We start from the raw sequence: 14,088 nt of genomic DNA, 5'->3' as shown, positions 1-14,088 counted from the left end.
GCATTCTCTTATGTATGTTAAGGCCTACTGAGCAAAAATTGTGTCCCCAAAGTCCCTCAGGGTGAGTCCATTCACTGGAGCCTGGCTAACTGATCTAACGTCGCTCCCTTAAAGAAAACCATCTCTCACTTTCCCAGTAGTCTCTTGTTGTCAATAGTTCCTCAACTAAGGTTATAGCTTCTTACCATTTCCTCACTTCTATGCTATATTTCTATCTGATTTGAGCTTACATAGGTCTTGTACATGCTTTCCCTATTGTTACATGCTCATACAAGCAACTTCCCAGCTGTTGGGAAAACTATATTTTCTTATGGTCATCCACCTCTCATGCTATTACCATCTTTCCACCCTCTCTTCCATAATGGTCCTGATCCCTAGATGGCAGAGATTTGATATAGGTCCCTTACCGTGGACAAGCACTCTGCAGTCTCTTTTTCTCTATACTTGGCCAGCTGTGACTTTCTGGGCTAACTGCCACCTATTGCATAAAACTTCCCTGGTAAGAGTTGCGAGATGCATTAATATTCTTCCTACCTCCTGTTCTACCATGTTCCTTGAGCCTTAGCAGTAGAGGTTTAATTGAAAATGTGTCACTTAGGGCTGTGCACATCACATATGCTTATTCTCTAATTTTGACCACTTGTGGAACTCTGCAATAGTTTTCTTCTGTTGCAAAAATAAGCTTTTTTTCATTAGAGGTGAAAGGTACATTTGTCTGTAAATATAAAGATATATATTTAGAATAAAGTACGAAATTACTTAGATTAGGGATGTGACAAAAGTTTGTTTTTCTCTAGGAACTATAACCTCCCCAGCCATGTGCATTTGGGTATGTTTATATAGTATCACACATGAGTTCCCTCCCATTGAGTGGGTCATAAGTACAATTAGACAGCTGTTGGTTACTCCCCAAAATAAAACTACCTCTACTCCACCTATAGGAATAATTTGCTGGGCCAGTCACTGTTTTGTTAGACGTTATACCTAGGTAGGAACATGAATTGATTTCTCTCCATTAGTAGCTTGCATAGTATCCTCTGATATTATGAGAGCTAGTCTTCAGGGATGCATCCAGATCAGGTCGATCTCTATTTCTCTAAGTCCTGTGTCCAAACTGTTCAGCAATGTGTCTTGCCTTCAAGTTCTGGGAGGTAATCAAGGGCTGTGACAAATAGTCTTTGTTATTTTGGAAGTCTCTTGGACTATCCTTACCAAAAACATGAGGAAGGTTTCCCAGCCTAGCACTGTGTATTTTGAAACATTATTTATCTCTCCTCTCTCTCCCCATGTATTACCACTCCACTTGCCTCCACAGGTAAAATATTCCCATTTCCCCCATATCCCACTTCATAAAAACTGTCTCCTACTATACCCCCCCCCTTGAGCTCCTTCTTCCTCTTTACCTCCATCTGGAATCTGCAGGTATATACAGGTAGATAGATGAGAGATGAGAGATAGATAGATAGATAGATAGATAGATAGATAGATAGATGATAGATAGATAGATGATAGAAAGATAGATAGATAGATAGATAGATAGATAGATAATAGATAGATAGGTGATAGATTAGATAGATGATGATAGATGATTACATGATAGATAGATAGATAGATAGATAGATAGATAGAATAGATAGATAGATAGATAGATAGATAGATAGATAGATAGATAGGGATTTGGAGTAATGATACACAATGAGAGACAACATACCTAACTTCTTTTCTGAGTCTGTACTCAGGTCTTGTATAAGAGCTTCTAGTTCCATCTACTTACCTGAAATTTTCATTATTTCATTTCTTCACTACTGAGTACAACTCCACCAGGTAAACCATACCACAATTTCATCATTCACTCATGAGCTGAGGGACATTTAAGTTGTTTCCAAAAGAGCAAATAACACTAAATGGTGGCAAAGATGTTGAGAAAGGAGACCCCTCATTAACTTCTGGTGATATTTTAAATGATGCAATCACTATGGATATCAGTGTGGAGAACTATTAAAAAATTAAAAAATATATCTACCAAATGACCCAGCTATACCACTACTTGGCATATACATGAAGGACTCAATAATCTACTACAGAGATACTTGCTCAGCTGTGTTTCTTGGTGCTCTTTTAACAATAGCCAGGGAATGGAAATATCTAATGTCCTTTAATCAAAGAATGGAAAGATAGACAATATAATGTGAAAAACCAGAGGGAAATACATTATTTTGGAAGCCTACTAAAAATAAACTATATATATATATATTACAGGCTATTGCCACAGCCCTTGATTACCTCCAAGTTTTGAAGTAAGACCCTATTCCTAAAGACACAACATACTTCTAATATAGGACTTGGAGCAATCGAACTGTAACTGACCTGGAAGCCTCCTCACCAAAGACTATCTCTAATAGTATGAGAAAATAGTATGCAAAGTGCCAAGGGAGAAAACCCAATGATCCTATCCAGCCGTAACATCTACAAACCATAGCAATATCCAGCCCAGCAAATATTCTCTACTGCTGTAGTCGTGGCACTTTTAGGTTGGGGGGTAATCAACAGCTATATAATTAGACTTAAGGTCTACTCATGGGTGGGAACTCATGTGTGGTAAACATAGCCAAACATACATGGCTAAAGATAGCATAGACTTTAGAGAAAAATCTATGTTTGTGACATACCTAGACCAAAGTAGTTTATTACTGTATTCTAAATCCATATCCTTATCTTTACAAACAAGTGTACCTCCCACCACTCATCAAGGAAACTTCTTTTTGTAGCAGATAGAGATTATTACACTAGTCTGTACTAGACTATAAGTGTCTGTGAGGAGCCCATATTTAAATAGCACATCTACAATGCAATCTTTGCACCTAAGCCTCAGGGAGCATAGTGGAACATGGGGGAAGAGAGAATATTAATATACCTCTCAGCTCCCACCATCAAAGCTTCCTCAATGCAGCAGATGGTGATTAGGACAGAGAACTACAAGTGACCAAAGTGCAGAGAATAAGAGATTGCAGAGTGCTTGTCCCAGGGCGAGATACTTATATCAAACCTTTGCAACCCAAGAATCAGGGGCTATTGCAGAAGAGGGAGCAGAAGATTCTAAGAGCCAGTGGTCATGGAGGACACAAAGGAAACAGAGTTTTCCAGACAGCTGGTCAGTTACTCTTATGAACACCCAGCAATGGCGACAGCATCTACAAGACCCATACAAGCTTGAACCAAAAAAATAATCCTAGCACAGATGTGGGGAATTGATAAGAATCCCCAGTCTTAGTTAATGAACCTTTCACAACTGGTTGATAATTGTTGGGAGAGTAAGTATAGGTTTTTCTTGAGGTGGTGACATTAGATTTAACCAGGCTCCAGTACATTGACTTACACTGAATGGCATTTGGGGACAAAAATTTGACTTGAAAGTCCTTAATATATATGACAGAGTACATTAAATCCAGCTGGAGGACTTACACTGAAGGGCATTTGGGGACAAAAATTTGACTTGAAAGTCCTTAATATATATGACAGAGTACATTAAACCCAGCTGGAGGGGAGCTGTATGAGGTATGCAGACAGGGAACGAAGTCTAACTATGATCAAATATATCATGAAATTCACAAAAACTCAATTAACTTTTAAAATAAAGAATGGTAACCATATTTCTAACTTAATCATTACTATAATGAAAACATTGGCCAAATTTCAATATCTACATTAAACTTTATATCCTTATTAAAGGCCTCTGTTATAACCAAATGGAATACAGGATGGATGCAGTTTACCACATCTGTACCTGACAGATGTTCTTCAGAATGTCACCGCTGCTACTATGTATGTGGTTATTAAGTTGATAATATATTTGATCTGTGTTGTTCATTGTGCAAAAACTAAAGTGAGTTGCTTTTGAGTCAAAGAATATTAGTACACATCACCTTTTGTGAAAGCCTGTATCATGTCTCTGTTTCTAATTTGTTAGAATTAGTGAAAGACAGAAACATAGACTCATGCAACATTGCCCCATGGAGGACAGAGAGATCCAAAGGAGACCCCTCCCCTCTCCAAGATGAGGCTTAGGTTTAAGTAGATGGACAGTGGTTTACATAGCTTAGGATCTTGGTCAAGGTGTGTTTCATCTCATTAAGGACCCACATGGTCTCAGCCCCAACCTCTCTTGCTTGGTGAACTGATAAGTTGCCAGAACAATGTAAAATCTTTCTGGGTGATAAGTTCCTCCTCTCGTCCCAGGGTTCATCTTTTTCTGCCTTCCAGCATGAAGTTTTAAGAAAGAAAAAAAAAAAACAATTTCGGGTACATAACTGTTTCAAGAATGTGATAGCCAAATGAAAACACCACACAAATGTTTCGTTTCTTCCAGGACAGCTGTGTCCAGTTACTCTTCAACACATCAAACTTGATTATTTTTAATAATATTTTCATTGAGGTTTTGTGCACTTCATAAAATAGTTCTTAGTCAAACAGACTCCCTCTCCATCCGTATCTCCCATACCCCCCACCACCACCAGACCTCATGCATTCTGTCATATATGTTAAGTCCTATCTGGTTAAGCATTTGTACCCAGATGTACTTCAGTGCAAATTCATCCACTGGAGTCTAGTCTGTCTATCTAGAGATCTTAAAGAAGATCTGCTCTCCCTCAACCAGCAGTAATCAGTTGTCAACAGCCCCCAGGTTAGGGCAGGACCACCTCCATTTCCTCACACCATACTGAGCTTTGTCTGATTCAGTCGGCATGGGTCTTGTCCATAATGCCCCATTGCCACAAGTTCACATGAGCAAGCTACCAGTGACCTGAGAGCCTCTGTTTCCCTATGTTCATGGACCAGTGCTGGCGCTTACACTCTTTTCTGCCTCCCTCTTCCACAATGGTCCCTGAGCCATAGGTGGGTGAGGCTTAATATAGTGCGATGCATGAGAAGGCCACAACTGGCTAAGTTTTAGAGAACAAGAGACTGCAGAATGTGAGTTTCTGTATAGGGCTCCTATATTAAACTTGAGATTAAATAGTTCTTTGTCTGAAACAAATTATCATAAGCCTATTTTAGGTACAAACATAAGTTAGAACACATTCAGCTGCAGTCAGATAACCGTACAGAGAACCATTTCTCCTTACCTTATTGCATACTTTTGAAAAGGCTGGTATAAGAAACTTCATCCTCTGGATTTGAGACATTGTCTTGTCATGAAGTCTAGGCTGGCATGAACTTAAGATCCTCCTGCTTCAGCTTCAGGTATTAGGGCAAGGGATACTATGCCAAGTGTGACTTTATTTAGTTCCAACAACATCCTCATTACCTCTAACCAATATTCTCTGAGCACATTGATGATTAACCGTCTGGTGGTTAAACTCTACTGCCTCTAGTTACCAGGATACAATCTGAATCCATTGGTCTGATTTGGTCCCGTGTTGGGAAGCTATTCCCTGTAGCTGTACTTCCTTCCTTTACATCATCACTGATTTCAGAAATCCCATGAGTAAAACGTAAATCATAGTTTTGTTATATGCAGCACCCCTGATGTATAATCACTGTGATAATGGATGCATAAATTATTTTTTTAGGAACTTGGACCTAATCATGCTTAGATAAAAAAGTTTGAGCCCATCGTCCCCATCACTTGGACCTTTACAAACAACTAGTGTGTGGCATTTTGACATCATAGGGTCAAAATTCTACTTATAGATCATATAATGGCCACTGTGTGTCTCATGAATAGCTATGAAGTTTGATGACACACGCAGAAGCGCCCCATCACGTCACTCCTCCTTACTTCCTATTCCTTCCCCCAAATCTTAGATCACCATGCTTTTCATTTAATAATACATACAGCAATGTCCCTAGTGAGGAAGTTTTGAGACCAAGATTTTTTAGCTCCCCATTCTTATCTGATATGTAAATTTAAAAAAAAACCAGGAGTGGCACATCTATTTGTGTCACAATTACCATACGGCACTATAGTCATTATGTAGAAACAAAGTATAGAATCATCTTATAATAGTTATGCACATTTGATGAAAATAGCAAAGATTTTATCATAAACATAAGAAAATAATGATTCATTGTGAGGATAATTTTAACATAGTTATCTCATAGGTGAAGTTTGTACTACACTTTCTTGTGACATACTAAGAAACATTTCTTTTTTTACAGAACATTATATGTTTACATTTATATATTTATATTATTGCTTTAAAATTTTTGCCACAATGATGTTTAATAGTTGTGGTGGTTGGAATGAAAATGTCTCCCATAGGCTCCAAGTATTTGGACATTTTGTCCCTAGTTGGTGGTGCTGTTTTGGAGGCCTTAGAAGGTGTGGCTGTCCTGGAGAGAGCAAGTTACTGAGGGTAGACTTAGAGATTGCTTAAGCCTTGCCTGATCTCAAGTCACTCTCTTGCTTCCTGTGCCTGCTTGATTATGTGAGAGCTTAACTTCTGCTGCTCCTGCTCCAGCCACCTCCAGCCACCATGCCTCCCTGCCATGACGGACTGTAATTCTGAACAGTAAGCTCAAATAAACTCTTCCTTTTATGAATTGTTTTGGACAGTATTTCTATCATAGCAACAGAAAAACGACTAATACAGTAGGAAAGGCAAACTTCAACTCCCATGATAAACTCTGAATATTTAATCTTATTCTTTCATTTTACCAAATTCTTTATTTTTAATTTTATCACTCATATTCATATTTTTATTGTATTTTTGTGTATTTCATATAGAACAGCTCAAACAATCTGAATCATCTTTATACCCCCATCCCCAATGGCACCCTCCCAGAGCCCTATCCTCCCACCCCACTGGTGCCCATATACTCAGTCATCCCTGTTAAGTCCCACTGGTTGTCAGTGTCCCCAGCCATTCCACAGTGCAAGTCTGTCCACTAAGTCTGGTCAGTCTATCTGGAGTCCCTTGTTTTAGGAAGATCAGGTCTTCTTCACCAAGCAGCAATCAGTTGCCAACATTCTTTCAGATAAGATACAAGGAAACTTGGGAATAAGAAACATTTCTTTACCAAGATGGTTAGTACTATTATTTATTCTTTGTAAAGTTACATTATTTTATTATATAGCCAATACCAAGAAATAAAATTATAAATAATTATAAGGAAGAAAAATAATCACTATAAGTAACTATGTGCAGATTGTATCATTTTCTTTCTTCAAAATATAAGATGTGATTCTACAAATTTCATATGGCACTTAATAAAGCCTTTGCATTCCAGAACAGTAAACAAATAAAACCATTCCTGAATATTTCATTGCTTACATTGACCATTTATCAAACATCCTGAACTTCTACACACCTTAGTGTCGCCACACAAAAAATAAAAGTAAAATTATATGAGCATTAAAAATGTGTGAAATATGTAATTACTGGCTATGTAAATAATCCCTTCTGACTGGTTAGTACCTATTAAACAAATCCATTTTCTATTTTATATGCTCTAGTCTCTATTAAACAGTTCTATAAAATATGTTCAAAATTCAGTATTTTAATCAATCAAAAGATGACTGTACTAAATTACAGAAAAGAAAATATGTATCTTACTGTAAATCGAACAGCACTGAGCACAGATCACATGACTATGCATCCATTTGTCTCAATTTTTCAAACTAATATAAGTATGTGTTAATATATTTCATTTTCTTTACATATTTTTCCATTACTCTTTAATTTCTACAATAAAATCAATGCTAACAACAGCTATAGAGAGCAAATATTAGCTGTTTATATAACATAGTTAACTCAGAAGTAACTCCCAATGGTCTTCCTATAACAATAAAAATCTTATACCTGATGAAATAAAGTAAAACAAATCTACTAAAGCTCAATGTGACATGCAAAAAGCAAGCTATCAAATGACAGGTTTTGGTATTCTATAGCATTAAAATTATAATGGAATGTGGTACATGCCAGAAAATCCTCAGAAAAAAATTTTTGTACTTATAAATGTAAATTATATATTCTACTGTTTTACACTTTGAAACTAATAATGCCACGATGAAATGAAAAAAACACATTCCTAGATCAGGGAAAATTCTAAAAAACATTTAGTAGCCAGGTGTGGTGGTTCACGCCTTTAATCCCAGCACTTGGGACGCAGAGGCAGGCAGATCTTTGTGAGTTCGAGGCCAGCCTGGTCTACATAATGAGTTCCAGGACAGCTGGGGTTACAAGGAGACCCTGTCTCAAAAAGACAAAAGAAAATATTTAGTAAGGAAGGTTATACTTAATTCCTCATTTGCTATTTGAAATTAGGTGTTTTTTCTAGGTGTAAAAATATTTCTATGTGTATACAATTGTGTAGATTTACGTTTATTATGGATCACTTGCATACATAGTCACCTGTGTTTTATAATATTCATTAACTACTACAAAAATATCAAATAAATTTCTGAATGACTACAATTATTTAGCAACATCTAATAAAGCGTTTTTGTGTTTACTTGGTTTAAATTCATCTTTGTAAAGATATAGTCATGAGAATAGATGTATACATTCTTCTAAAGTTGTTATATGTTTAGATAACTCTTAGTCCAAACATAAATTCTACAAAATATACTGTGCAACACAGAATAGAAGGATATGGGGAAATTATACACTTATAATGTACCAGAATTTCTTGTGACAGGATCTTCACTTACACTGCAAAATTATTCCCCAAGTGTGTCAGGGACCCAAGAGTTCCACAGTGTTTGACCTTGCACCTGAGCCACCACAGCACCAAGACAGAGACCTTTCTAAGCTTATTGTTTCTCAGAATTAGGACACATGAATGGAATGAGGGAAAGGCAATTATAATAGCTGAAAAAAGCAAATTGAAAATATCTTTCTCTAGAAAGCCATAACTCCAAAGTTGTATGACAAGAGACAGAACAGAAATGGTGTTTAGCAAAAGAAAGGCCACCACAGCTTGCAAGGCTTTGATGTGGGCCGTGGTACTGACATCTTTAGATTCTTTGGCATAGTGCTGCATGCTTTTCAGATGTTTCCACAGGGAGAAGATCAACAGAAAAATGTTTATCAGAGATAGAGTAAAGGGTACGAAGGTGAATAGAATCTCGAGTAAGTAAAGAAGCCTCGAAGTCTGTTCAATATTCCATGACCTAGAACTGTTAGACAGGTTTCTGTTGAATTCATCAGTCAGGATATCCATATGTGTGTACATCACTAAAATATTAAAAAGGAAGAGGATCAGAGAAATCAACAATGTCATTAAAACTACCTTGTTAACTCGCCACTTTAGGTAGAGAAAAATAGAGTTAGAAAATTTTGCTATTTTGAGAAGATAAAGGATGCTGAGACTGGTCGCTAGCCACATACTAAAATGATTAGCCACTGTCCAAGTGATATTAGCCATGCTTACCACTTTTAAAGTCATTGCTAAATCCGTATACACTTCAGATATTAATAGAATTATGAATACTGTCCATAAAAGAAAAATTCTGGAGATTGTCAAAGCAGTAAGGACTTGATCCACTGAGGAGAGCTTTCTTCTCTTGACCCAGTCCATGACGTTCACCACTGCTATGAATCCATTTCCAGCATTCCCTATTATGAATTCCACAGTGAATAAGGTTGCAGACACAGTGGCACCCATTGTTTATAAGACAACGTCCTGACTTATAGTGACTGAAGAATATTTGTTGATACCATCATCTTAAATGCTGTCTATGGTTTTGAAAACTTATAATATACTTGTTAAAAGTCACAATATATTGATAAGCAAGCATCAGGATTTTCCCATGTAGAAGCTCATCCTTGTCCTTCATAAAAGCATTGCCTTTCTGACAAAGTCCAGCTGATTTTCATCCAGATGCAATCTGTCTTTACTGTACCTGCAGTCTGTTGTAACTTCACGTGTAGGAAATGCTAAACTCTCATGAGCTGACATGCAAACCAAGATATATTTATTTGCATTGTCTTTCTGGTTTTGTATTATCTACATTTTAAACTGACGACTTGAGTTCTGGGCAAAAAAAAATTCTAAAACCTTTACAAAGCAACAAGAATCTGAACTTCTGTATCTTACTTCCTAAGTGCTGAGGATGTTCTAAAGAGTTCAAAGTAGGGATATAGACAGAATTGTGCTAATGTTCCCTAAAGTTCCTCAAAAAAAACTATCATTTATATATTAATTCCATGTAAACCATTATTCTTTGAACATTTGGTAATAACACTTTTCATTTGGTAATCACACTTTTCATTTCCAATGACATATGTACGCAGACACACACAAACAGACACACACCAGTCACACATTTATTTGGATGTAAATCTTCATTTTCTACTTCAGTGGTTTGGGGTTTTCAGTTACTCAACAATCATCATTCATCTAACTCATTCTTAAGATCATGACAGCAGTTAAGACACTGTTCTAAATATGCTTCCAAGCGAGGTACGGCCGTGCATGCCTATTATCGAAGCACTTGGAAAATGGAGGCGAGTAAATGAAAAATCCAGTGTCTTCCTTGGATACCTTGATAGTTCTAGGTTAACCTGGAATACATGAGGCTCTGTCTCAAACCAAACAGGCTATGAGGAAGAAGAGGATAAGGAGGAGGAAGAGGAGGAGGAGGAAGAAAGAGAGAGAAAGAACATCCATAACACTGCAAAGACTTTAACCAATTAAACTGACAGTGTCTATAGATAGATAGCTTCAGTACACAGCACGTTATTTGCAACCCAGGATCCAGTTTTGAATCCCAAAGTCCTCTTCTCCCCCACCACAAAATATCCCCTAAAATCAAATGTGCAACAGGAAAGCAGAAAGGCCGGTGTAGCCTTGACGTTAAGTAGTGATGCATACTATTGTACTCAGAAGTCAATATTAATTTTTTTATTTTTATACAAAGTCAGGATGGATTAAAAGATGTTAACCAACTTGATAACCCCAGTGGTTTCACTCTGCTCAGTTGAGATGCCATTTTATTGAAGTCAGCTGCTTGGAAACTGTTCAGCTGTGTTCCCATATGGACAGTGTATGAGATTTGTGCAGGTCAACATAACCGAAAGTTTACAAAGTTGAATACTTGGTCTACCGGATATTTTCTCATTAGGAAGAAGATTTAAAACTCATCAAGGAAACTGAGAAGCAGTGCTAAGTGAACAAGGTTGGAAGCCATGGGAGAAAATGTCCTGGGAGACATAAGAGTTTTGTCCATGCTGCTGAGAGTTCATGAAGGATAAGGACTAAGACCTGGCAACACAGAGTTCCTGATGTTCTTGCAAAGGGTAGTTTCATTGAGGTACAGAGATCATCAGCCTTATGGTCATGAGAAAAGTGTCAAAGAAATTTTGTATTCTGATATGCAAAATAAAACAAGAAGAAAACAACATAGAAAAATGAATTCCTGAAGTCAGTCTTTGAAATAGAAACACAAAGTCCTAAATCACCCCATAGCACTAAGACAACCCAGAGAATCATACTATTTGAGACAAATTGAAGTCTTCTTTTATTTGTATTTTATTTAATATTTTTATTTTATTTTTAGTGTATGTGTGTAGTGCCTGTATGTATACAAGTGTACCCTAGAGGCCAGAAAAGGGAACTGGATCCCCTGGAACTGAGGTTATGGACAACTGTTAGCTGCCATGTGGGTGCTAGATGCTGAACCTGGGGATTCTACAAGAGCAGCCAATGCTCTTAACTGCTGAGCCATCGTTCCAGATGCCTTTTCACTCTTTTTGAGACAGGGTCTCACCACAGCCACAGCTGTCCAGGAACCCACTATGTAGGCCAGGATGATCTTGATCTCACAGAGATCCCCCTGCTTCTGCCTCCTGATTGCTCAGATTAAAGGCATGCGCCAGTATGCCCAGCTTAAATTGAAGTGTTTTTCACAAAGGACTATAAAATGTGCTTTAAGAATATTCCTTATGGGGCCTGGAAAGAGATGGCTCAGCACATAAGAGCACTGGCTGCTCTTGCAGAAGACCCAGATTTGATTCCTAGCACCAACATGGCAGCTAACAATGGTAACTCCAGCTCCAGGGGAATCTAACTCTCTCTTCTGACCTCCTCAGATATTGCACAACATGGGTTCACTTACATACATGCAAGCAACACACTCATATGCTCAAAATAATAAAAATTTTTTAAAAAAAGATTCCTTATGCATCTATGTGATATAACCACTTCCTGGATTACTGTGCCCAGAGAAAGGGATATGACTCTAAATTGTCTCATATTTTCAGGTATGGGTCCTGAAATATGGGAATCAAGTAAGACCTTGTGATCCATTGCATGTAGTGGTGGCTCCTGGATGTCAGATGATTTGTATAGCTTTGACTCACATGTACCCTCACATGTGGACTTAATGGGTTTTGATCTAGTTTGCTTTCTGCTGCTATAATAAAACACTAACCAAAAGCAAATTGTGGATAAAAGGATTTACTTCACCTTACCACTTACGGTTCATTATGGAAGGAAACCAGGGCATGAACTCAGAGTAAGAACTTGGGGGGAGACGCTGATCCACAGACCATGGAAGAATGCTGTTTACTGACTTCCTCCTCAGGCCTGCTTTCCTGTACATTCCAGGGCCACTTGCCCCGGTGTGGCACCACACACAGTGGGTTGGGCTCCCATATCGACCAACAGTCAAGAAAATAGCCACAGGTCAATCCAACAGTGGGAGGAGATTCCCCATCTGAGGTTCCCTCTTCCCAGATGTGTCAAGGTAACAATTAAAGCTATCCAGTATAGGTTTATCATTGTTGCTTATTTTTGAAAGCATAATTGAAACACATAGATTAATTCTTATCAAGACTTTCATGTTTCTTCCTGATCTTTGCAGTAAGAGATACTGAAGGCAGAACTGAAGATTCTGTGTAGTTAATGAATAAGAAATATAATAACCACATTCACCAAACATTAAAGTTGATTACAACAGTACCAGTTTCCCACCCTCGTTAGAAGACAATGTTGTGTCTGAAAATCCTAATGTAAATAGAATATTAAATATGAATATAGGGTTTCTTATAGCACAAGACCCTAACATGTAGTGTTCATCATCCTCAGAAAGCAGCCACTACTGGAAGAAATGAAAACATCTGAGTCACACAGAGGGTAGACAATATTGAGAATTAACTTGCACAATAGAGATTGTTCCTCAGTTCTGGAATTAAGTGGAACTCAAAACTAGAACATAAAACAATATTTCATGAACAGCCAGCAAATGACTAAATATGGGAAAGAAGAAAAGCAGACATTTTCTTCCTGCCTTGGGTAAAATCTGGACAATGAATGACAGTCTATCAACCCTATTTGTTTTATAAATACCCTCAAAACTCTACCGCTGGAGAGAGGGACTTGGGATCAATGTATTTTTGTCTCTACAGACTTAATTTCCATGTGAGTCAACATTTCAACTCTGGGTTTCACAGTGGGCAAAATGAATCAGGCTCCATAGCAGGGATTCTATACATGTCTCTGTGATGACTCAAAGAACAAGGAGAGAACAAACTCCCACTGAATTAGTACAAACTTCTCTTCATCGAAGTGTACCCTGACCAGTTGCCAAACCTTCTGACCATCTAAGGACCTTGGGTTTCTTGCATGAAAAATAGTATCATACTGATGGGAACATGGAAATGTATAAAATATATAGATTAACCATAAATAATACCTACTGCCCAGTGAAAACCTTTTAACACATGTGCTTTCTGTTTTACAATGTCTGGTTTGCACTGAAAGTGCTCCGAATGATACAAGTAAAACACCTTCAGCCTAGTTTTTCAATCAGTACAGAGATGAATAAACTTTCTTATAGGAAAGAAAATCTACACATAAACACAAGAAAGTTAAAGCTATTTCTTTATAAAAGTAATTCAGAAACAAGGAATTCTTCACTCTTAAAACAGGAAACAAAATTACAGGCCTGGAGAGATGGCTCAGTGGTTAAGAGCACTGACTGCTCTTGCAGAGGACCCGGGTTCGATTCCCAGCACCCACATGGCGGCTATGAACCATCCTTAACTCTAGTTCCAGAGGAATCCAATGGCTTCTTCTGACCTCTGCGGCGTTGCACAACACAGGTGCACTTACATGCATGCAGGCAATACATTCATACACATA

General features: G+C 37.7%; 1 protein-coding gene across 1 annotated transcript; it reads right to left on the bottom strand.

Annotated features, from left to right (window-relative positions):
• Positions 1-8,649: 8,649 nt before the first annotated feature.
• LOC103749986 (taste receptor type 2 member 125) lies at positions 8,650-9,609 on the bottom strand. The gene has a single exon (XM_008852922.1). It carries the CDS (start codon positions 9,607-9,609, stop codon positions 8,650-8,652), a length of 960 nt encoding a protein of 319 aa, XP_008851144.1.
• Positions 9,610-14,088: the final 4,479 nt, after the last annotated feature.

Source organism: Nannospalax galili, unplaced genomic scaffold (assembly GCF_000622305.1).
Source record: "Nannospalax galili isolate Female #2095 unplaced genomic scaffold, S.galili_v1.0 scaffold2707, whole genome shotgun sequence".
Classification (NCBI taxonomy): Eukaryota; Metazoa; Chordata; class Mammalia; order Rodentia; family Spalacidae; genus Nannospalax; species Nannospalax galili.
Note: the sequence above shows the minus strand (reverse complement) of the source record. Positions and strands in the feature narration are given on the sequence as shown.